Raw genomic sequence first — 23779 nt, 5'->3', positions numbered from 1 at the left:
ACCATCAAGCGCTACAAAGAAACTGGCTCACACGAGGACTACCCCAGGAAAGGAAGACCAAGAGTCACCTCTGCTTCTGAGGATGTTTATCCGAGTCACCAGCCTCAGAAATCGCAGGTTAACAGCAGCTCAGATTAGAGACCAGGTCAATGCCACACAGAGTTCTAGCAGCAGACACATCTCTACAACAACTGTTAAGAGGAGACTTTGTGCAGCAGGCCTTCATGGTAAAATAGCTGCTAGGAAACCACTGCTAAGGACAGGCAACAAGCAGAAGAGACTTGTTTGGGCTAAAGAACACAAGGAATGGACATTAGACCAGTGGAAATCTGTGCTTTGGTCTGATGAGTCCAAATTTGAGATCTTTGGTTCCAACCACCGTGTCTTTGTGCGATGCAGAAAAGGTGAACGGATGGACTCTACATGCCTGGTTCCCACCGTGAAGCATGGAGGAGGAGGTGTGATGGTGTGGGGGTGCTTTGCTGGTGACACTGTTGGGGATTTATTCAAAATTGAAGGCATACTGAACCAGCATGGCTTCCACAGCATCTAGCAGCGGCATGCTATTCCATCCGGTTTGCGTTTAGTTGGACCATCATTTATTTTTCAACAGGACAATGACCCCAAACACACCTCCAGGCTGTGTCAGGGCTATTTGACCAAGAGGGAAAGTGATGGGGTACTACGCCAGATGACCTGGCCTCCACAGTCACCAGTAAAAATAGTGCACTTTTTTTGCCCTCTTAGTAAAAAAAAGTCTGATTTTGTTTCAGCTGAAGAAACTTATACAGCTTATTTTGACTGGATCCTACAAATAGGGCATAGAGTAAAAAATCCACCAATAATAATAATAATAATAAAAAATGTATACTTTATTAGTAGATGCAAAATAGTCATAGATAAATATAAAATTAGAGATGAAGACTCAGGTATAGTAAAAAATGGGACAAGGTCTGCATACATAGAGTAAGGGAAGGGTCAGTACGGATAAGAATGATAATTGCATATATTAATGTCAGTAAATAAGTACAAGGGAAACTCAAATTAAACCCATAATAATTAGGTAATAAAACATTGTTAAGATCATAAAGTCCATAGTGGATTTAAACAACATCATCCTGCTTACCCACTGTTTCCTGTATTTGGACCTATGAATAAGTGCGCCCAAGTACTTCAGAAATGCGTCAGGTGTTTCCTTTGGTTTTTATGATGATCTTTTAACTAATAAAGGAAGCCATTTATATTACCTGGATGGTTGTGCTGCAATCACCACTTCTTCTACTCTGTATTTGGACCGCATAATCAAGACCCCGACACGAGTTTTACGTGGGCTTCCTTGGGGGGGGGGGGGCATGTTACATTGTGTATTGACTGGTTTAAATGATGTATTCCACAGGTGGAATCAATCTGGCCGCCGGAAGCGGCACATTCGTGTAACTGCTCTCACCCTAAAATGCATCACTTAAGGCAATCAAAGTGACACGGCGGGTCAGGGGGAACTCCTATGACGTCAATAGACCCAAACATGTCATCATTTGATGACATTAGCAATGCGCAGTGCAATGAGCCACGACGCGCATAGGCAGGCGCCATGTTAGTAGAGGGCAAATCGTTCAATGTTGTGGGAAACGAAAATATATATTTATAAAGTGCAACTGCATATAAATGCCATATCAATGAAGAACATGCATACAGTACAGACGACTAAAAGTTTGGACACACCTTCTCATTTAAAGATTTTTCTGCATTTTCATGACTATGAAAATTGTACATTCACACTGAAGGCATCAAAACTATGAATTAACACATGTGGAATTATATACTTAACAAAAAAGTGTGAAACAGCTGAAAATATGTCTTATATTCTAGGTTCTTCAAAGTAGCCACCTTTTGCTTTGATAGGTACCAATAGTACCAATAGGTGCTTCATATCGCTGTCCCTTGACCCACCACGCAATCGGTCTATGCCACGAACACTCAAATCATTAGGCTTGCAGTTGTGGTAGGCCTTAAAATGTCTTGGAATGGTTTTGAGTAAGGTGACGTCATCCACTCCACGTGCCGCCTGGATATTTCTGACGTGTTCACGGGTACGTATGTGTATCTCGCGAGAACGTAAATTAATTTACATGTGCAGGTCATATAGTAAATAATATAAGTAGTGGTACATAAGATGTAATCTGATTTTAAACATCAAAACTGCGTTTTTAAATGGTGACATTAACCCTTTCACCCCAAAGCCTGTTTTCACCTTCCTGACCAATCCAATTTTTACAATTCTGACCACTGTCACTTTATGAGGTAATTACTCTGGAACGCTTCAACGGATCCCCCTGATTCTGAGACTGTTTTTTTCGTGACATATTGTACTTCATGATGGTGGTAAATTTTATTTGATATGACTTGCGTTTATTTGTGAAAAAAATTGGAAATTTGGTAAAAATTGTGACAATTTTGCAATTTTCAAACTTTGAATTTTCATGCCCTTTAATCAGAGAGATATGTCACACAATAGTTAATAAATAACATTTCCCACATGTCTACTTTACATCAGCACAATTTTTACAACAAAATTTACAAAACCATATTTTAGGGACCACATCACATTTGAAGTGACTTTGAGGGGTCTATATGACAAAAAATACCCAAAAGTGACACCATTCTAAAAACTGCATCCTTCAAGGTGCTCAAAACCACATTCAAGAAGTTTATTACCCCTTCAGGTGCTTCACAGTAATTAATGAAATGTGGAAGGAAAAAAAAAAATTTCACAAAAATTTTACTTTAGATCCAATTTTTTTTTTTATTTTCACAAGGGTAACATGAAAAAAATGGAACCCAAAATTTGTTGTGCAATTTCTCTAGAGAACGCAGATACCCCATATGTGGGGGAAAATCACTGTTTGGGTACACAGCAGGGCTCGGAAGGGAAGGAGCGCCATTTGACTATTTGAATGTAAAATTTGCTACCATAATTAGCGGAGGCCATGTCGCGTTTGGAGAGCCACTGATGTGCCTAAATAATGGAAACCCCCCACAAGTGACACCATTCTGGCAACTAGACCCCTCAGGGAACTTGTATATATGTGTAGTGAACACCTTGAACTCCCAGGTGCTTCACAGAAGTTTATAATGTTGAGCCATGAAAAAAAAAAAAAAAAATTAAATTTTTCCCACACAAATGTTTTTTTAGCCCCATATTTTGCATTTTCACAAGGGTAACAGGAAAAAATGCACCATACAATGTGTTGTGCAATTTCTCATGAGTACGCAGATACCCAATATGTGGTGAGCACCTTGAAACCCCAGGTGCTTCACAGAAGTTTATAACGTTGAGCCGTGAAAATGAAAAAAAAAAAAAACATTTTTCCCGCAAGAATATTTTTTTAGCTCCAAAATGTTGCATTTTCACAAGGTTAATAGGAGAAAATGGACCCCAAAATTTGTTGTCCAATAGTTCCTGATTAACCAGATACCCCATATATGTTAGAAAACTAATTTTGAGGCATAGAAAAAAATGAAAGGGAAGAAGCGCCATATTGTATTTCATATATTTGCTAGACTGGTTTGAGCCCCTGAGTTGCCAAATCAGTCGAACACCCAATAAGTGACCCCATTTTACAAACTACACCTCTCATTGAATTCATCTAGGGGATCATATTGACATCACAGGTGTGTCACAGCATTTTACTGTATACCATTGCGCAGTGAATAAAAAATAATAAAATTTTTACTACCAAAATTTTTTTTTTACCCCAGGTTTTACATTTTCACACTGGGAAATGGGTAAAAATGGTACCAAAATTGGTCCCACAATTTCTGCTGAATGTAGAAATACCCTATATGTGGCTGTGCAGTATTGCTTAGCCATACGGAGAGACTCTGTAGGGACGGAGCACTTTTTGCCTCCTGGAGCGCAGATATTCCTAAAATAGTTTGCGGACTCCATATACAGAGCCCTTACTTGCTAGAATAGCAAAATCACCCTCAAGTGACCCCATTTGGGAAATGATACCCCTTTGTGAGTTTATCTACAGGCGTAGTGACGATTTTGACTTAGTGGGTGTTTTCCAGAAACAAGCAGCAGTGAATGTTACTAAGTAAAGAGTACATTGTAGTGACCAGTACGTTGTACCCAGCTCATGCTTCCGGAGACATGCGCACGTAAATTAGGCAGGCTCTCATCACTACAGGAATGCCAAACATGTGGACGCTAACTGTGGTTTAGGCACACTGTAGAGCTCAGAAGGGAGAGGGACATTTGGATTTGGAAGCGCAGAATTTGCTGGATTTCTTTTGGAGGGCGAGGAGTCGTTTCGTTTTTCTAGAGCTTTTGTGCTACCAGTAACGTGGAAGCCCCCTATATTTCCGTTAACAGATGACGGACCTGAGTGGGGACTTGCTTTTTTTGTGAAAGGAGTTGAAGCTTTTATTGGTAACATTTTACATAACATTTGGGTTCACATTTATCCTGCGCTCTACGTTGAGCACTTATATCAAGGTTTCCATCTAAATCTCCAAGTGACGTGATTCAGATGAAACCCCCGAGGGATCCATTCACTATAATGAGGCAGCAGAGTTACTCTGGACTCAGTCTGGCCTCTGATTCAGTGTTATCTTTCTTTTCAGAAGTGCACAAAACTGTGGCTGACGGCACTTTTATGCACGCCTAATAAAAAGACAGACACCGCCGGATCATAGGCCAGATGGCGTCCGCAGTGCCTCCATCTGCCTCATTACAGGGAATCTTCCGCCGGGGTTTCTGTAGGAATCACGTATTTCAGAGATTTACACGGAAACCCCGGTATAAGTGCTCAGTGCAGATAGCAGGATAAATGTGAGCTAAGCCTTACTGCAATCTTTAGGAGGAAGAAAGAACAAATCAAAAGAACGTGAAGAATTAGTTTCATTTATTTTTTACGCCATTCTTCGTGCGGTATAAGTGATTAGGTGACTTTATTATTCGTCGGTGCGATTATAACGATAATGATACGATATTTATATCTGTTTTTTCTGATTGGTAGCAGTCACACACTAAAAGACGCTTTTTATTGTAAAAAGAAGTTTTTGCATATGTTTTTACACAATAAAAACTTTTATAAAAAAAAAAAATATTTTTGCATTGCTTTAAAGTTGTAACTTTATTTTCCGCTGACGGAGCTCTATGGCAGCTTGTTTTTTTGCGGGACAAGATGACGTTTTAGCAATACCATTTTTATTTACATTTGTCTTTTTGATTGCGTTTTATTATACATTTTGTTTGGCAGTATGATAATAAAGCATAGAAAAACAAGGCAAAAAAACGTTCTTTTTTACGGTGTTCACTGAAAGGGTTAACTAGTTGACAGTGTTATAGGTTGTGTCATTCCGAACGCTGCGATACCAAATAGGTGTATATTTATTGGATTAATATCTTCTTTTTTTTTGTTCTTTATTCTGTGATTTTTATTCATATTTTTGTAATTTGTATTTATTTATTTTTTTCTGTTTCACATTGTCCCAGTATGGGACTTCAACTTTCCCTGCTCTGATCGCTGATCTAATACTCTTCAATGGGGAGGAGGCGTCTCAGCTTCAGCTCTCTGAGACGCATCGCGCTGTGCTGATAGGAGCAGACAGGGAGCTCACTCCCTCTGCGATGTCACTGTCACTATTGACAGCAGCATCACAGGGGTTAAATACCCGCGATTGGTGCTAGCACTGATCATGGGCGTTGCTGCGGGGTGTCAGTTGTCACAATGAGCTGACACCCACACTCGATACCGACGGCGCTCAGCGTGAGCATGCGCGATCGCGGCGCCGTAAACATAAGGTGCATGTTGGGAAGGAGTTAAAGAAGACCTGTACATGACTCAACCTGAGCGTTATATCAAAGAGAGTGAAGAGAATCTCTATGGTCTTAAGCAATTGGCAAGGGCATGGAGCATCAAAATGTACAGTCTTTATTGGAAGAAGGATTTAAAAGAGGTCAAGGAGATCCGTCTTTATACACAAAATGTACTGACGGAAAGTGGATGTATATTCTTTTATATGTGGATGATTTGATTATGGTTCATCAAGAGGAAACAAATTGCAAAGATGGCAAATTCTGAATCATCATTTTTAAACTAAAGACCTTGGAAATGTGATATATCTAGGAATCCAGGTCCAAAGAGAAGAAGATGGAAGCTTTGTACTAAACCAATATGCAAAAATCAACTCAATTCTGAATCAGTTTGGAATGTCAGAAGCCAAAAGGTATACAGTGGGGGAAATAAGTATTTGATCTCTTGCTGTTTTTGTAAGTTTGCCCACTGACAAAGACAAGAACAGTCTATAATTTTAACATTGAGAGATAGCATATCCCCAAAAAGAAAAAAAAAAAAAATCAAGAAAATCACATTGTATGAATTAGATACTTATTTCTCACTGCAAAATGCAAATAAATGTATTTGATCCCCTACAAACCATTATGAGTTCTGGCTCCTGCAGACCAGTTAGACGCTCCTAATCAACTCGTTACCTGCATTAAATACAGCTGTCTTACACAGTCACCTGTATAAAAGACTCCTGTCCACGGACTCAATTAATCAGTCAGACTCTAACCTCTACAACATGGGCAAGACCAAAGAGCTTTCTAAGGATGCCAGGGACAAGATCATAGACGTGCACAAAGCTGGAATGGGCTACAAAACCATAAGTAAGACACTGGATGAGAAGGAGACAACTGTTGGTGCAATAGTAAGAAAATGGAAGAAATACAAAATGACTGTCAATCGACATCGATCTGGGGCACCATGCAAAATCTCACCTCATGATCCTTGATCATGAGGAAGGTGAGAGATCAGCCTAAAACTACACGGGGGAAACTTGTTAATGATCTCAAGGCAGCTGGGACCACAGTCACCAAGAAAACCATTGGTAACACATTACGCCTTAAAGGTTTAAAATCCTGCAGTGCCCGCAATGTCCCCCTGCTCAAGAAGGCACATGTGCAGGCCCGTCTGAAGCTTGCCAATGAACACCTGGATGATTCTGTGAGTTATTGGGAGAAGGTGCTGTGGTCAGATGAGACAAAAATTGAGCTCTTTGGCATTAACTCAACTCGCCGTGTTTGGAGGAAGAAGGATGAGCACAACCCTAAGAACATCATCCCAACCGTGAATCATGGTGTGGGAAACATTATACTTTGGGGGTGCTTTTCTGCAAAGGGGTGTGAGGCAGTGACCGGGATCGTATACGAAGGACATTATATATCCCCCAGAATGTGTACAGAGACCTATTAAATCCATTGGGGTGCATTACAGTCACAAACTCACCTGTGGCTGCAATGCAGGAATGAAGGTGAGCAATGACCTGGTCAGACTACCTGGCTAAGGCAGATTAAGTAAAACCGGGCAGGGCCTTCATTTCTTGGAGGAGGTCACAGGAGGCAGTGGGGCGGCCTCCTCCCTCCAACCCGGGTTTTCCAGTGGCTCTTGCCACAGGTCCTTTAAAATCCTGCACTAAGGATTAGTGTTGTTCTATGTTGGAACCTGCTGGGAGCACAGCAGGAAAGCTCAGCAGGATTGAGGGTGGCTGAACCCACGCCTGGGAAGCCTCTGCACCTGTCAGGCTCTGAGCGGCCCGGCGTGGCCGTTGCCCACGGCAACCGTTGTTTAAAGACTTGTGTTAACCCGGCTGCGAACCGAAGGACTGTCCTGTTTACCCATGAGTTGCCGAATAAAGCGGTTTATGTTGGACTTGCTTGGGTCACTGCCTCAGTTACTGCACGGTGTGAACACCGCCGCCTTACAGGGGACATGACGACTGCACGGTACTTAAGGGAAGATGGATGGGGTCATGTATCGCAAGCTTTTGGCCAACAACCTCCTTCCCTCAGTAAGAGCATTTAAGATGGGTCGTGGCTGGGTCTTCCAGCAAGACAATGACCCAAAACATACAGCCAAGGCAACAAAGAAGTGGCTGAAAAAGAAGCACAGTAAGGTAAGAGAGTGGCCTAGCCAGTCTCCAGACCTTAATCCCATAGAAAACTTATGGAGGGAGGTGAAGCTCCGAGTTGCCAAGCGACAGCCTCAAAATCTGAATGATTTAGAGATGATCTGCAAAGAGGAGTGGACCAAATTTCCTCCTGACATGTGCGCAATCCTCATCATCAACTACAAACAACGTCTGACTGCTGTGCTTGCCAACAAGGGTTTTACCACCAAGTATTAAGTGTTGCTTGCCAGAGGGATCAAATACTTATATCTCACTGCAAAATGCAAAAAAAAAAATATTTAAATTTATACAATGTGATTTTCTTGATTTTTTTTTGGATATTCTATCTCTCAATGTTAAAATTAACCTACTCTTAAAATTATAGACTGTTCATGTCTTTGTCAGTGGGCAAACTTACAAAAACAGCAAGGGATCAAATACTTATTGCCCCCACTGTATCAACCCCAATGGAACCATCCTACACAAAGTTGGAAGGAGAAGATGATCTGTTACCTGACAATCAGAAATACATACAGACAGTGGGGGCACTACTATACAGAGCAACTATGACTCGACATGATATCACAGCAACAATTGGCATTCTCTGCAGATATGTGGAAACACAGTGTCAAAAAAGTGTATTGCTGTTAGAGTTCTTCGATATTTGAAAGAGACTCAATACATAAATTTAAAGATATCTACAACAGGAGATCTAAAACTAACAGGGTATGTGGGTGCAGCTTGGGATGGTGACTTTAGTGAACATATATCGACAAGCAGCTATTTGTTCAAGCTTGGACAAAGTTCAATTTCTTGGGTCTAGCAGAATACAGTTGTCTGTAGCCTTGTCATCTACAGAAGCAGAGTATGTGTCTGCAGCCCACGCAAGTCAAGAGGTCATTTGGTTAAATCAATTGTTAGGCGGTCTTGGTAAGCCATCAACTCAACTAACGGTGATTTATGAAGACAACCAAGGATGTATTAAATTTACATGCAGTGAGATCAATGCGAGAACCAAAACACATTGATGTTAAACATGCGTGTGTCACGGGTGTGTCGCCACGAAGATCGTCACGAGTACACAGCCTGACTTCTCGCAGCTGACTTGTTGGTGCTTTGTGTGTTTCGGCAGTGAGGGAGTTAATTCTCTCTCTCTCTGTGCTAGACGAGGTCCAGCCTCGCCCAGCTGCAATCAATACTGCTGTAGTGAGACTCCTTCAAATGCCTGCTGGTCTGTTTGGGAAGTGTCGGTGAAAGCATTTCATTCAGACTAACAGAGCGGATCGTGGTGTTTGGAGTTTCTGAGATAAGTGTATTTGGAGTGTTTTTTCCCTTCCTCGCTTTATCATTTATCTCCTTTCCCGTTGGTGTTCCCTCTGTTGTAGCTGTGTAGTTGTTGTATGCAAGGTGGTTTTGGTTTTTCCCTTGTACTGTCTCGTTCGTCTAAGTACTGTGTGTGGGCATATTATTACTTGTCCCCTTTTGTTGTGATCGGGGTCCTTCTCAGGACTAGATTACTTAGGTGCAGGGATCCTCAGGAGGTAGGGGTTACGCTGGCGGCCTGGACCTCTGTACCTTTAACAGTACCTCCAGGTTGAGGGACTAGTCAGGGCCCCAGCTTAGGGTCAGCTTAGGCCCCCTACCTCCAGTATACAGAGACAGCGTGACATTTTCACCGACCCACTTAGTTTTTCTCCAGCTACCATGGATCCAGTAGCCGGTCTAGCTCGGCAGTTGCAGAGTTTGTCCATGGAGCTGGCGGACGTTAGGTCCAAGGTTTTGCATCCTCCGGAGCAAGCCGGACCAGAACCTAAAGTAGCTCTCCCTGACAGGTTCACTGGGGGGCGGGACAAGTTTTTTGTTTTCCGGGAGGCATGCAAGTTGTACTTTCGGCTGCGGCCTCGGTCATCGGGGAGTGAAGAACAAAGGGTGGGAATTGTCATCTCGCTCCTACAAGGGGACCCACAATCTTGGGCGTTCTCTCTTCCCCCGGGCTCCCCGGCTCTCCAGTCAGTGGATAGGTTTTTCGCTGCTCTGGGACTCGTATATGATGACCCAGATCGGATCTCCCTTGCTGAGTCTAAGTTACGTAGGATCCAGCAGGGAGATCGTCCGGCGGAGGAATTCTGTTCGGAGTTCCGTAGGTGGGCCACGGACACCCAGTGGAATGACCCGGCTCTTAGGAGCCAGTTTTGTCATGGTTTATCCGACAAATTACAGGATGTGTTGGCACAGTATGACTCTCCCGCGTCACTGGAAGCCGCTATGGCCCTTGCTATTCGCGTTGACAGACGGCTTCGGGAGAGGTGCGGGATAACTCTACCCCCTGTGATGACTCCACCTCCTACAAGGTCCCCTCATATGGTGGTTCCCCTGGTCAGTCCAGAGGAGCCTATGCAATTAGGAGGGACATCATTTCGGGGGAGGGGACCGGTGGTGCGCCATAAGACAGGAAGGTGTTTCTTCTGCGGGAGAAAGGGACATTTTATTGGGGGGTGTCCATCCCGTCCCTTGCAGAGTGAAGAGTCGTCGGAAAACTGTTGATCCCAGGTTGTGTGGTGGACGGCAATCTGGGAGTAGGTATTTCGTCCCTAGGTTCGTCTCAGTTTCTCGTACCGGCGGAGGTGGTGGTGGGTACGAGAACTGAGAGGATATCTGTTCTTCTGGATAGTGGGGCCGGGGCTAATCTGGTTGATGCTCGGTTTGCCCGGGTTCAAGGTATGCGATTGAGTGAGTTGGCTAAACCCATCCCCATATTCTCGATCGATGCCAGGCCTCTCGGTCAGGGAAGTTTTTTGCAAGCTGTGCATGACTTAAAACTTCAAGTGGGGGCGATACATAAAGAACTGTTGTCTTGCTACGTGTTGGAGGGTCTTCCCACCCCTATAGTGTTGGGCCTTCCTTGGTTAGCTAAGCATAACCCGGTTATTAATTGGCAAACCAGAGAGATAAGCCAATGGAGTAAATTCTGTAATAAAAACTGCATGAACACGGTCATCGGTGCGGTTACTCCTTGGGTCTTACCTCCATTTCTGGCGGACTTTGAGGATGTATTCTCGGAGAAAGGGTGTCAGGAACTACCTCCTCATCGCGAGTATGACTGTTCTGTAAAACTGCTCCCTGAGGCCAAGTTACCTAAAGCTAGGTTGTATAACCTTTCTGGTCCTGAGAGGCAGGCCATGAAGGATTATATTTCAGAAAGTCTGGCTAAGGGGCATATTAGACCTTCATCTTCACCGGTGGCTGCGGGGTTCTTCTTTGTTAAGAAGAAAGATGGAGGCCTACGCCCTTGCCTGGATTTCCGTGAACTTAATCGGATTACGGTCCGAGATCCGTATCCGCTCCCACTTATTCCCGATCTCTTTAATCAGATCGTGGGCGCCAAATGGTTCTCTAAGTTGGATCTCAGGGGGGCGTACAATCTGATTAGGATGAAGGAGGGGGATGAGTGGAAGACGGCGTTTAACACTCCGGAGGGGCATTATGAGAACCTTGTCATGCCATTCGGTCTGACTAATGCCCCGGCGGTGTTCCAACACTTTGTTAATGACATTTTTCGCCGCCTGGTGGGACAGTTTGTTGTCATATATCTGGATGATATCTTAATTTACTCGCCGGATCTGGTGTCTCATCAGGAGCACGTTAGGCAGGTGTTACAGATCTTGCGGGATAATAAACTGTATGCCAAATGGGAAAAGTGTGTGTTCGCCGTACAGGAACTCCAGTTTTTAGGCTTCCTGGTTTCAGCGTCCGGTTTTCGTATGGACCCTGGGAAAGTGCGGGCAGTTCTTGAGTGGGATCGGCCAGAGAATCTTAAGGCACTACAACGTTTCCTGGGGTTTGCTAATTATTACCGGAAGTTCATTCGTAATTTCTCGTCCATGGTTAAGCCTCTCACAGACATGACTAAAAAGGGGACGGATTTTTCTAGGTGGTCTGACAAGGCTTGTCAAGCATTCTCCTCCTTGAAAAAATGTTTTGCCTCGGCACCCATACTCATTCAACCTGATGCGTCACAGCCATTCATTGTAGAGGTAGACGCTTCCGAGGTAGGGGTGGGAGCAGTATTGTCACAAGGTTCGTCCCCTGGTAAGTGGCATCCGTGCGCCTTTTTCTCTAAAAAATTGTCGTCCGCTGAGAGGAATTACGATGTCGGCAATAGGGAACTCTTGGCCATTAAGTTAGCTTTTGAGGAGTGGCGCCATTTTTTGGAGGGGGCAGTCCATCCGGTCACCGTCATCACCGATCACAAGAACCTGCTATATCTGGAGTCCGCGAAACGTCTGAATCCCAGACAAGCTAGGTGGTCATTGTTTTTTACCAGGTTTAATTTTGTCGTTACATATCGTCCTGGGACAAAAAATGTAAAGGCGGATGCCTTATCTCGTAGTTTCCCTGGGGCCGGGAATACGGACGACCCGATTCCTATCCTTCAGGAGGGGGTGGTGGTTTCGGCAGTATGCTCTGAGCTGGAGGAGGAGGTATTGGAGGCTCAGGGGGACGCCCCTGTTGGACCTCCGGGGAGACTGTTTGTTCCAGATCAGTTGCGACAAAAGGTGATCGAGGCACACCATAACTCAGTTTTTGCAGGACACCCGGGGAGTAGAGCAACTGTGGATCTCCTCTCGCGTCGGTTTTGGTGGCCTAACTTACATAAGGAGGTGGTAACTTTTGTCGCGTCCTGTGGGGTTTGTGCGCGCTCTAAGACCTCACATACCCGTCCGTCTGGGGCCCTCTTACCTTTGAAGATCCCGGAGCGTCCTTGGACTCATCTGTCTATGGACTTTATTACGGACCTCCCTCCGTCTTCGGGTAAAACGGTCATACTCGTTGTAGTGGACAGGTTCAGCAAGATGGCACATTTTATCGCTCTTCCGGCTCTCCCTAATGCTAAAACTCTTGCGCAGGTGTTCATTGGGGAGATTGTGAGGCTTCACGGGGTACCCTCCGAGGTGGTGTCTGATCGGGGGTCTCAGTTTGTGTCCAAGTTCTGGAAGGTGTTTTGTGCACGGCGGGGGATGCATTTGTCATTCTCATCGGCTTTTCATCCTCAGACCAATGGTCAGACGGAACGTATGAACCAGAGCTTGGAGACATATCTCCGGTGTTTTGTGTCAGAGAACCAGGAGGACTGGGCTTCTTTCTTACCTCTGGCAGAGTTTGCTCTTAATAATAGGCGGAGCGAGTCCACTGGTAAGTCCCCGTTTTTTGGGGCATATGGTTTTCACCCCCAGTTTTGTACTTTCAGTAGGGGGGGCTCTTCGGGGATTCCTGAGGAGGAACGATTTTCCTCATCACTCGCTTCAGTATGGAGAGGGGTGCTGAAGAATCTGAATACTATGGGGAACAGATACAAACGTATGGCTGATAGGAGGAGAGTGTCTGGTCCGGACCTAAGTGTGAACGATCGGGTATGGTTGTCTACCAGGAATATTAAACTTAAGGTTCCCTCCTGGAAACTGGGTCCCAGGTTCATCGGGCCGTACAGAATCAGTTCTATTATTAATCCGGTGGCATTCCGTCTTGACCTCCCCCCTACGTTTAAAATTCACAACGTGTTCCACAGATCGTTGCTTAAGAGGTATGTGGCGCCGGTGGTACCGTCACCTTTACCTCCCCCTCCAGTGGTGGTCAATGGTAACTTGGAGTTCCAGGTATCGAGGGTCATCGATTCACGCTTTAATCGCCGGTCCCTTCAGTACCTGGTTCATTGGAAAGGGTATGGTCCTGAGGAGAGGATGTGGGTTCCCGCGTCGGATATTAACGCAGACCGATTAGTTCGGGCCTTCCACACGACGCACCCGGATAAACCTGGCCCTGAGGGTCCGGAGGCCCCTCGTAGAAGGGGGGGTACTGTCACGGGTGTGTCGCCACGAAGATCGTCACGAGTACACAGCCTGACTTCTCGCAGCTGACTTGTTGGTGCTTTGTGTTTTTCGGCAGTGAGGGAGTTAATTCTCTCTCTCTCTGTGCTAGACGAGGTCCAGCCTCGCCCAGCTGCAATCAATACTGCTGTAGTGAGACTCCTTCAAATGCCTGCTGGTCTGTTTGGGAAGTGTCGGTGAAAGCATTTCATTCAGACTAACAGAGCGGATCGTGGTGTTTGGAGTTTCTGAGATAAGTGTATTTGGAGTGTTTTTTCCCTTCCTCGCTTTATCATTTATCTCCTTTCCCGTTGGTGTTCCCTCTGTTGTAGTTGTGTAGTTGTTGTGTGCAAGGTGGTTTTGGTTTTTCCCTTGTACTGTCTCGTTCGTCTAAGTACTGTGTGTGGGCATATTATTACTTGTCCCCTTTTGTTGTGATCGGGGTCCTTCTCAGGACTAGATTACTTAGGTGCAGGGATCCTCAGGAGGTAGGGGTTACGCTGGCGGCCTGGACCTCTGTACCTTTAACAGTACCTCCAGGTTGAGGGACTAGTCAGGGCCCCAGCTTAGGGTCAGCTTAGGCCCCCTACCTCCAGTATACAGAGACAGCGTGATTTGATAGAACGTGGCATAATTGAGTTTGTTTATTGCGAGACTGACCAGATGATAGCCGATGTTATGACAAAGCCACTTCCAAGAGCCAATTCTGAAGAATTCAGAACCACTATGGGACTAACAGAGTAAGTAGTTGTTGAGTGGGGGTGTGGAAATAATTCTTATTATTGTATATATTGCATCGACTACTATTTACTACTGTTAAATACTGCATGGGTTTCTGTCTGTAGCAATAGTGTTATATTCCCAGTGAATCACTGTTAAAACCCCCCCCCAAAAAAACAGTAAGTTCCTGTTCACTGTGTGTGTAGCTGAACCACGTTTTTCACTTTGCAAGCTGACAGACAAGATGCTAAGAGCCTAAGCTATAAGAAATACCAGTTGTAAGCTGTGTTATCTTTGTTCCTGAACAAACATATATTCACTGTTGAACGGCTGGACAGTACAGAGATTAATCCGCTGCCAACAATTTCTATGCGCGAAAAGACTAACACCTCAAGCATAGTTAGAATACACAGAATGAACACTATATCCCATCCAAGGCTTATGTAGCAAATTAATGATTTCCCTGGTCATATGTGTTTCCTGCAGCCCTATAATTGCAGGATAAAGTTTCCGAAGATAAATCAAATATCGCTTGTGTTTTAGAACCTTTAGGCTCCGAATATTCCACGACAGGAATGTTACTGTTAAACCCATTTTCTCACCTTAGAAATTTTTATCAGGATATTAACCAGTACATCAGATAACAGAATGAATTAATAAACCCAGAATTGGAACGTGAGAACACCAAAAGAACCCCTTCCACATCCTACCCCTTCCCCCGCAAAGAAACCCCTCCCCAACTGATGTAACCCTGCTCTTACTCATAAGGGATTGGGCATAAGAACATATAGAACCATCTGATATGCTCTCTTACTGTAATGGAGTGCGACTTTCCCAATTACCGATGCCTCCGGAATAGAGCTCACACACTACTGCAAAGGAAAAATCTAAATCTGCACACAAAATTAACTCATATTTTTAGCACAGAAATTTCTAAATGGATACTGTTCCAATGTGGCAGTAACTTCCCCACTAATGTCCCTCTACATCTTCCCATTTGATGCACATGCGCCATCTTGAGATTCCGTTTGCATCGCACCTTCCTCCTTGCCATTCTTCTTACTGCTGGTCATTTCGCCCCCCTGTCCAGGAGTCTGCTATCTCAACTCACAGTCCTTTTAGCACTGGGGAAGCCTCCCCACCCCGTGGATAGATATTTCCTAGGACCGCTGTAATACAGGAGGTATGTGGCCGTGTAAAAACGGCCCCAAAACTTCCTCTCAGGGGCAAGGTAGAGAGTGACCACCACACACTTACCACAGCCTTCTGCAGACCAGGTAAATGGAAATTGTTCCGTCAATAGCAGTCTACAGTCTTCCGCTCTCTCAAGCAGACGGCTTTTTTCAGACTGGGAACTCTCTGGCTGCAATAACTGGAGACTAGAGGCACCAGGACCTAGCGGTGTCACCTCCGCTTGACAGACCTTCCGGGTGTATAGCAAATTTACAGTCACCGCAGGTGAGCCACAGAACCTGGAACCTCTAGAGTAGCTGTAATCTCGGTGATTTAGGTAGGTCACCTCCTAAAATGGCCACCGTCCTCTCAACAGCGCGTGGCAGGGAGAAAATTTTCAAGAGATGGCAAATTTATTTGCTCCAGCAAATCTCCTCAGTCAATTAAAGTCTCCTCACTCTCAGGTGATCTCCCACAGAGTCCAATTTATGCAGGATTTCTGGCTATTTATAAACAGGATACTAGGAGCGCTGCTCTGATGCAACCTCTCAGCTCCAGAGCATAACCTCGCCCACCCAATAAAGATTATTTTTAATCTTCATGCTGTTTCCAATGGAGTGAAGTGTTGCAGTCCTATTGGTTTCCCACTTTTAGGCTGCGTTCACACATTGCGTATTTTCAAAAAGCGCGTGAAAATACGCAATGTGCTTTGTGTCTGCCAGCAAAGTGAATGGGAAATTCACTTTGCCGTTCAGACACTGTGTGATTTTACGCAGCGGGAAAGCGCAGCTGCGTAAAGAATTGGCATGTCAATTCTTTACGCACCGCGGCCTGCGCTTTCTCTCTATTGTGCCCATTATAAGCGATGGAATTACGCAGCGGTGTTCACACACTGCGTAATTCCATCGCTTTTTTACGGAGGCGCAGGATGGATACTCACCTACCCGATGTCAGCGGAGAGGCGTCCAGTCCGGTCCGCTCCAATCCCGCGCTTCCAGCATCTGCCGGTGAGCCGATCAGCTGTTAGCTAACCGGCTTGTAACCGGACGGTCAGCTGATTACAAGCCGGTCACGTGACAGTCAGCTGATCGCTTCACGGCAGATGCTGCAAGCGCGGGACGGAGCAGACGCGTCTCTCATCCATCGGGCAGGTGAGTATCCATAGTCTGTACATACACTGCTAGGGACACACACACAGGACACAGACACAGACAGTACACACAGGACACACAGACAGACAGTACACATGTCACACTGAAATGAAGTGTGACATTACACATGTCACCCTTCATTTTCACACTGCGTTTTTTGCTGCGCTTTTTTACGCAGTGTGTGAATGGAGGTGCTTTTTTTACCTGCTTAAAAAAAACGCAGGTAAAAAAAGCAGGAAAATACGCAGCGTAAAAAAATGCAGGGAAATACGCAATGTGTGAACGCAGCCTTACACAGGGAAATATGTCCAGTGACACCCTAATGACACTACGTCGGAAAATTGCCCTTTTACCTTTTATGTCCCAGTGCATTTCAGGAGGGATTAGCTTGCTTCTTCAAAAATTTGGAATATCCGCTTAGTTTCCACTCCAAAAACGCAACAAAAAGACTCAGTGCACATACCCTAAGGCAACAATTTCATAGAAAGTATTTGATGCTGAAGATATCATTGAGAAGAAGTTGCTGGCTAGCCGCACATCTGCACTAACATCCGTAGCATAAATTAAAATGCGGTGGGTTTCAAACCCGCCGTTCTTGTCAATTTCCACTGTGGATAGTTTTTTGAAGCACGTGCATGAGATTTGTTAAAAGCTTATGCTCTTTGCTGGCACCGTAAGATGAAAAAAAACAAATAGGATGTGGAAATCTGCTATTGAAACCTGGTATCCTCACAATCGTGTAAGATGCCCGGCAAGGAAAACCTTTAGTTCAGCCTGGTAAATAAAACAATTACGGATCACAAAAGACAAGGCAAACGTAATTGGAATATTTTAATTAGCGTTCTTAGAGCACTAACAGTAATTTCGGGAATAAGCTTGTTTTCTTCCAATCGACAGAAGACTTGATATGACTGGGCTCCTGCATTATCAATGCAGCAATGATAAAATGCAGAAAGGCAATATAAGACAATTGTGTGAACATATTCAATGGGCTAAAAGGAGAATAAAGCAAGATAAATAAATAAGAATTGGTGATCTATTCATAAGGGACACAGAGAACGTATCACAATTGCAGTTTTTTTCATATGGCTAGAAGGTATATCGAGGTTAGTGCACTAAGCTGCCTTTCTGGCCAGTCCATAGTTCTCGTAGGTCTACCTTACAGCCAAGGTCTCGTAGAGCCGCCTTGGCGACATCATCACAGTCCTTGTGGGTGCTGCGGGCTTGAAGAATTAAAGACTCCGCTCCCATTTCCAGAATGGGCTGTGAGAAATCACGAGTACGTGACACCAGGTTCCTGATCACCATGCAGGCTTGTTTCTGAAGTAGACATGAATAGCAGACATTATTAGGACAACTTTACACATTATTATGAATATCGAAATATAACATCATATCGACTTTAGGTACAATATTTGGCACAGATTAAAAATTTAATATTTCTCTAGAAGGGTCTGAGACTTGTATTTATGGTACAGAACACAAAATCCTGTTTATACATAAAGTTAATTATGCGAATTGCCTCTTCAGAGAGGAAGAGGACTAGAACTCTAGCACCACCTATATGAACTAGCAATCCTAAAAGTCAATATCGACCCTTTAACGAGCCTTATCATATGACTTAGGATAAAAACCAAACCAGATATTTGCAGACACTGTGTTTCGGGGAACTGCCCCTCTTCAGAGCAAAGTGTGAGATCTGGTTTGGCTGGGCGAGAGGCGCCTGACCGGGATCCAAGGGGTAACGTTTCTCTTTGCGGAGAGTGACATGTGAAGCCTGACATGCCAAGGTGAAGAGACTTTAAAACAGTTAAATGACACAATTATGGCCACCTGTTACCACTACTAGGGGATATTCCTGCACACTGTTTTATTATTAGGGTCAATGTAATAAACGTATGCAGTAAGTCCCAAGCTTCCCCTGGTGGTCAAACAGACAGAGTTTTAGTATTTCTAGTGAATTTTGGCGTTACCAGAAGAAAATTTTAATTTAGATCAAAAGGGTATTTCCACAATTGAAAGTTTTCCACTATTCATACATTGGGGCAGCACAGCACGATTTTACCAAACCTCATCCGCATACAGGGGGAGAATAATCAAGATAAATGTGCCAGAATTGTGTCACAATTTGTGCCAAGTAACTGTCTTCCATGACTTGCACCATATTGTGTGGCTCAGGCTGCGTGCCCACGTTGCGTATTACAAGCGTATATGCTGCGGAATTTCCGCAGCGTAAACGCTTGTAAAACGCATGTATATCCGCACCCCATGGTCCCCAATGGCATTCCGCAATGTCAATGCCCATGCTGCGGATTTTTCCGCAGCGTATATGCTGCGGTCAAAAATCCGCAGCATGTTCATTAATTTTGCGTTTCCGCATGCGGATGGTACCCAAGTCTGGAGGAGAGGAGACTCTCATCCAGACCTGGGTACCAAAGAACCTGCAAAAAAAAGAATAAAATAAAGTTTATACTTATCTTCTGATGTTTTCCCTCCGTCGCGCTGTTGTGTGAAGGACCTTCGGTGACGTCATTGAGTCATGTGACCCATCACATGACTCAATGACGTCATCGAAGGTCCTGCACACAACAGCGTGAGCCGCTCAAGACTCCGGAAGGGGCAGAGAATGCATCGGTAGGTGAGTATAAACTTTATTTTTTACCATTCTGATTCTTTTTTTTAAACTATTACTTGGTCACACTATATAAATCCATGCCGGTTGCATGGATTTATATAGTGTGAACAAGTTGTCAAGCACTTTTCCAAGTGATGCTTAAATCACTTGGAGAAGTGCTTGATAACCCGCATGCGGAAATGCAAGTGAAGACGCTGCAAAGATGCCTCACAAACGCTTCTACCTGGCGGGAAAACCGCATGTAAAATCCGCATGCGATTTTCCAGCCAGGGAGAAGCGTAAAAAATATGCTTCATTTCCGCAACGTGGGCACATAGCCTAAGGGTATGTGCCCACGATGCAGAAATGAAGCAGAAAATTTCTGCAGCGTTTCTGCATGCTCTTGGCAGTCAAAACCGCTTGCGGATTTTACACGCGTTTTTACATGCGGATTTGACTTGCGTTTTTCAAATGCATTGGGACCTCAAATCCGCATGCAGAAACGCACAAATAATGGACATGCTGCAGATTTTCCGCTGTGTAAAATTCCGCAGCATGGGCACAGAACATGCAGATTATCATTGGGGATCATGGGGCACGGATTACCAAGCGTTTTGCAAGTGTTTACGCTGTGGAAAATCCGCATCAAAAAGGCATAGTGGGCACACAGCCTTAAAGAAACGGTATGGCCTAACTATCGACACTGTGAGACAACATTTCTGGCACAAAGTAATCCAAATTATAGCTGATATAAATGTAAGACTAGACAGTCTAAAGATGCCCCAGATTTATCTAACAGCATGAACCAGTATGCAGAGAAAATACGAAAAGGATTAGTATCGCTACACGTGTGGACGTACCCTAAAAATGGTTTATTTCTACCAGCACTGAATACATTAGATGGCATTCTGAAAGGACAATAAAATAACACCAGGGGACCATCACTTTGTAAGAGAATTTTTTTTTGCTTGTGTCGCCATTTTCCCGAGACCCGTAACACTTTACATTTTCAGGATATAAGGGCTGTATGAGAGCTTATTTTTTGCGCCGAGCTGATGTCTTTTTATGATACCATTTTGATGTACAGTACAGACCAAAAGTTTGGACACACCTTCTCATTTAAAGATTTTTCTGTATTTTCATAACTTTGAAATTTGTACATTCACACTGAAGGCATCAAAACTATGAATCAACACATGTGGAATTATATACTTAACCAAAAAGTGTGAAACAACTGAAAATATGTCTTATATTCTAGGTTATTCAAAGTAGCCACCTTTTGCTTTGATGACTGCTCTGTACACTCTTGCCATTCTCTTGATGAGCTTCAAGAGGTAGTCACCGGAAATGGTTTTCACTTCACAGGTGTGCCCTGTCAGTTTTAATAAGCGGGATTTCTTGCCTTATAAATGGGGTTGGGACCATCAGTTGTGTTGTGCAGAAATCAGGTGGATACAAAGCTGATAGTCCTACTGAATAGACTGTTAGAATTTGTATTATGGCAAGAAAAAAGCAGCTAAGTAAAGAAAAATGAGTGGCCATCATTACTTTAAGAAATGAAGGTCAGTTAGTCTGAAAAATTGGGCAAACCTTGAAAGAGTCTCCAAGTGCAGTTGCAAAAACCATCAAGCGCTACAAAGAAACTGGCTCACATGAGGACCGCCCCAGGAAAGGAAGACCAAGAGTCACCTCTGCTTCTGAGGATAAGTTTATCCGAGTCACCAGACTCGGAAATCGCAGGTTAACAGCAACTCAGATTAGAGAACAGGTCAATGCCACACAGAGTTCTAGCAGCAGACACATCTCTACAACAACTGTTAAGAGGAGACTTTGTGCAGCAGGCCTTCATGGTAAAATAGCTGCTAGGAAACCACTGCTAAGGGCAGGCAACAAGCAGAAGAGACTTGTTTGGGATAAAGAACACAAGGAATGGATATTAGACCAGTGGAAATCTGTGCTTTGGTCTGATGAGTCCAAATTTGAGATCTTTGGTTCCAACTACCGTGTCTTTGTGCGACGCAGAAAAGGTGAACGGATGGACTCTACATGCCTGGTTCCCACCGTGAAGCATGGAGGAAGAGGTCTGATGGTGTGGGGGTGATTTGCTGGTGACACTGTTGGGGATTTATTCAAAATTAAAGGTTTACTGAACCAGCATGGCTACCGCAGCATCTAGCAGCGGCATGCTATTCCATCCGGTTTGTGTTTAGTTGGACCATCATTTATTTTTCAACAGAACAATGACCTCAAACACATCTCCAGGCTGTGTAAGGGCTATTTGACCAAGATGGAGAGTGATGGGGTGCTACGCCAGATGACCTGGCCTTCACAGTCACCAGACCTGAACCCAATCGAGATGGTTTGGGGTGAGCTGGACCGCAGAGTGAAGGCAAAAGGGCCAACAAGTGCTAAGCATCTCTGGGACCTCCTTCAAGATTGTTGGAAGACAATTTCCAGTGATTACCTCTTGAAGCTCATCAAGAGAATGCCAAGAGTGTGCAAAGCAGTCATCAAAGCAAAAGGTGGCTACTTTGAAGAATCTAGAATATAAGACATATTTTCAGTTGTTTGACACTTTTTTGTTAAGTATATGATTCCACATGTGTTAATTCATAGTTTTGATGCCTTCAGTGAGAATGTACAATTTTCATAGTCATGAAAATAGAGAAAAATCTTTAAATGAGAAGGTGAGTCCAAACTTTTGGTCTGTACTGTAGATACGATGCTGCATTTCATTGCAAAGTTGGGCAGCCAAAAAACATAATTGTGTTTTTTTTTTTTATTTTCTCCGTTTTGCCGTTTACCAATCGGATTTACTTTATATCTTGATAGATCAGACGTTTCTGAACGCAGCGATATCAAACATGTATTTTTTATAATTGTTTTATTTTTAATGGTGCAAAGGGGGGTGATTTGAACTTGTGTTTTTCTATTTTTTTCATATTTTTAAAAGGTTTTTCACTTTATACTGTATTTAATAGTCTCCTTAAGGTACTTGAAGCTGCAGTCGTCTGATTGCTTGTGCTATACATAGCAGTGCATGTATAGAGAAAATCACTCTCTCTAAATGCTGGTTTTCAAAGGAGGATCGTAATGACAGGAACAGGGGTCATCAGCAGACCCCCAACACTCATGACAATCCATCGGTTCCTCACAATCACGTCATGGTGGGAGCGTGGAATGGTGCTCTCAATGCGACATGTGTTAAATGCCACTGTCAGAGATTGACCCGCAGCTGTTAAAGGCACATGATGTCAGATTAAATCAGCTATCATCTGCCGAGAAAGATGTGGACTAGGCATGCAAGCTCACATCAAAGGCAGGGACATGACTATGTACATGTATGTCAAAAGTTGTGAAGGGTTTAAAGTCTAAAAGTGTATTATTTCAATGTGTAAAGCATCCTTAGCTACTACACCTAGAGGTTTTAATTAATGCAAAACAATTTAGGTGATGCCTTCCCTTTTAATGGGAGTAACTAAAAAAAATATATCGTATTTTTCGGACTATAAGACGCACTTTTTTCCTCCAAAATTTTGGAGGAAAGTGGGGGGTGCGTCTTATAGTTCGATATACATAAATACTGTGGCTGGTGGGGGAAGCGACAGTGGCGGAGGAGCAGTGCACAGGAGGCAGCAGCCACCTGCTGCAGCCTACACTGTGCCCGCTACTAAAGAAAATGAATATTCACTGCTCCCCACGCCTATGGGCCTGGGGAGCAGTGAATATTAATTTTCCTTAATAACCGGCACACTGTGCCCTCAGCGCGGCTCCTGGTATGTATGGCACCCTTCATCCCTGTATGAATGGCCCCCCTCATCCAGGTATGCATGGCACCCCCTGATCCCAGTCACGCTGCACAGAAAAAAAAAAAAAAAAAAGCTTTCATATTCACCTCCTCTCTCCTCCAGCGCTGTGCCGGAATAGTCACTGCTCCCCACACCGCGGCTCCTGCTGCGCTCGGCTGTCAGCGTGCCCGCTATTAAAGGTCATGAATATTCACCACTCCCATATACACACACACACATTATAATAAATATATATATATACACACATACAGTACAGACCAAAAGTTTGGACACACCTTCTCATTTAAAGATTTTTCTGTATTTTCAGGACTATGAAAATTGTACATTCACACTGAAGGCATCAAAACTATGAATTAACACATGTGGAATTATATACTTAACAAAAAAGTGTGAAACAACTGAAAATAAGGCTTATATTCTAGGTTCTTCAAAGTAGCCACCTTTTGCTTTGATGACTGCTTTGCACACTCTTGGCATTCTCTTGATGAG

The 23779-nt window shown here is 44.0% G+C and overlaps 1 protein-coding gene across 1 annotated transcript in view; it reads right to left on the bottom strand.

The window, feature by feature from the left end:
* Positions 1–17715: 17715 nt before the first annotated feature.
* ARMC6 (armadillo repeat containing 6) overlaps positions 17716–23779 on the bottom strand; it is a 44125-nt gene continuing 38061 nt past the window's right edge. The window contains exon 8 of the mRNA XM_073651569.1: positions 17716–18187. Within this exon, the coding sequence (XP_073507670.1) occupies positions 17975–18187 (213 nt within the window). The 3' untranslated portion in view covers positions 17716–17974. The remainder of the gene's footprint in view (positions 18188–23779) is intronic.

This window comes from Phyllobates terribilis, unplaced genomic scaffold, assembly GCF_046119375.1.
Source record: "Phyllobates terribilis strain yellow unplaced genomic scaffold, ASM4611937v1 Scaffold_1__5_contigs__length_1240528914, whole genome shotgun sequence".
In the NCBI taxonomy this organism is placed as follows: Eukaryota; Metazoa; Chordata; class Amphibia; order Anura; family Dendrobatidae; genus Phyllobates; species Phyllobates terribilis.
This window is presented reverse-complemented; position numbering and strand designations above follow the sequence as displayed.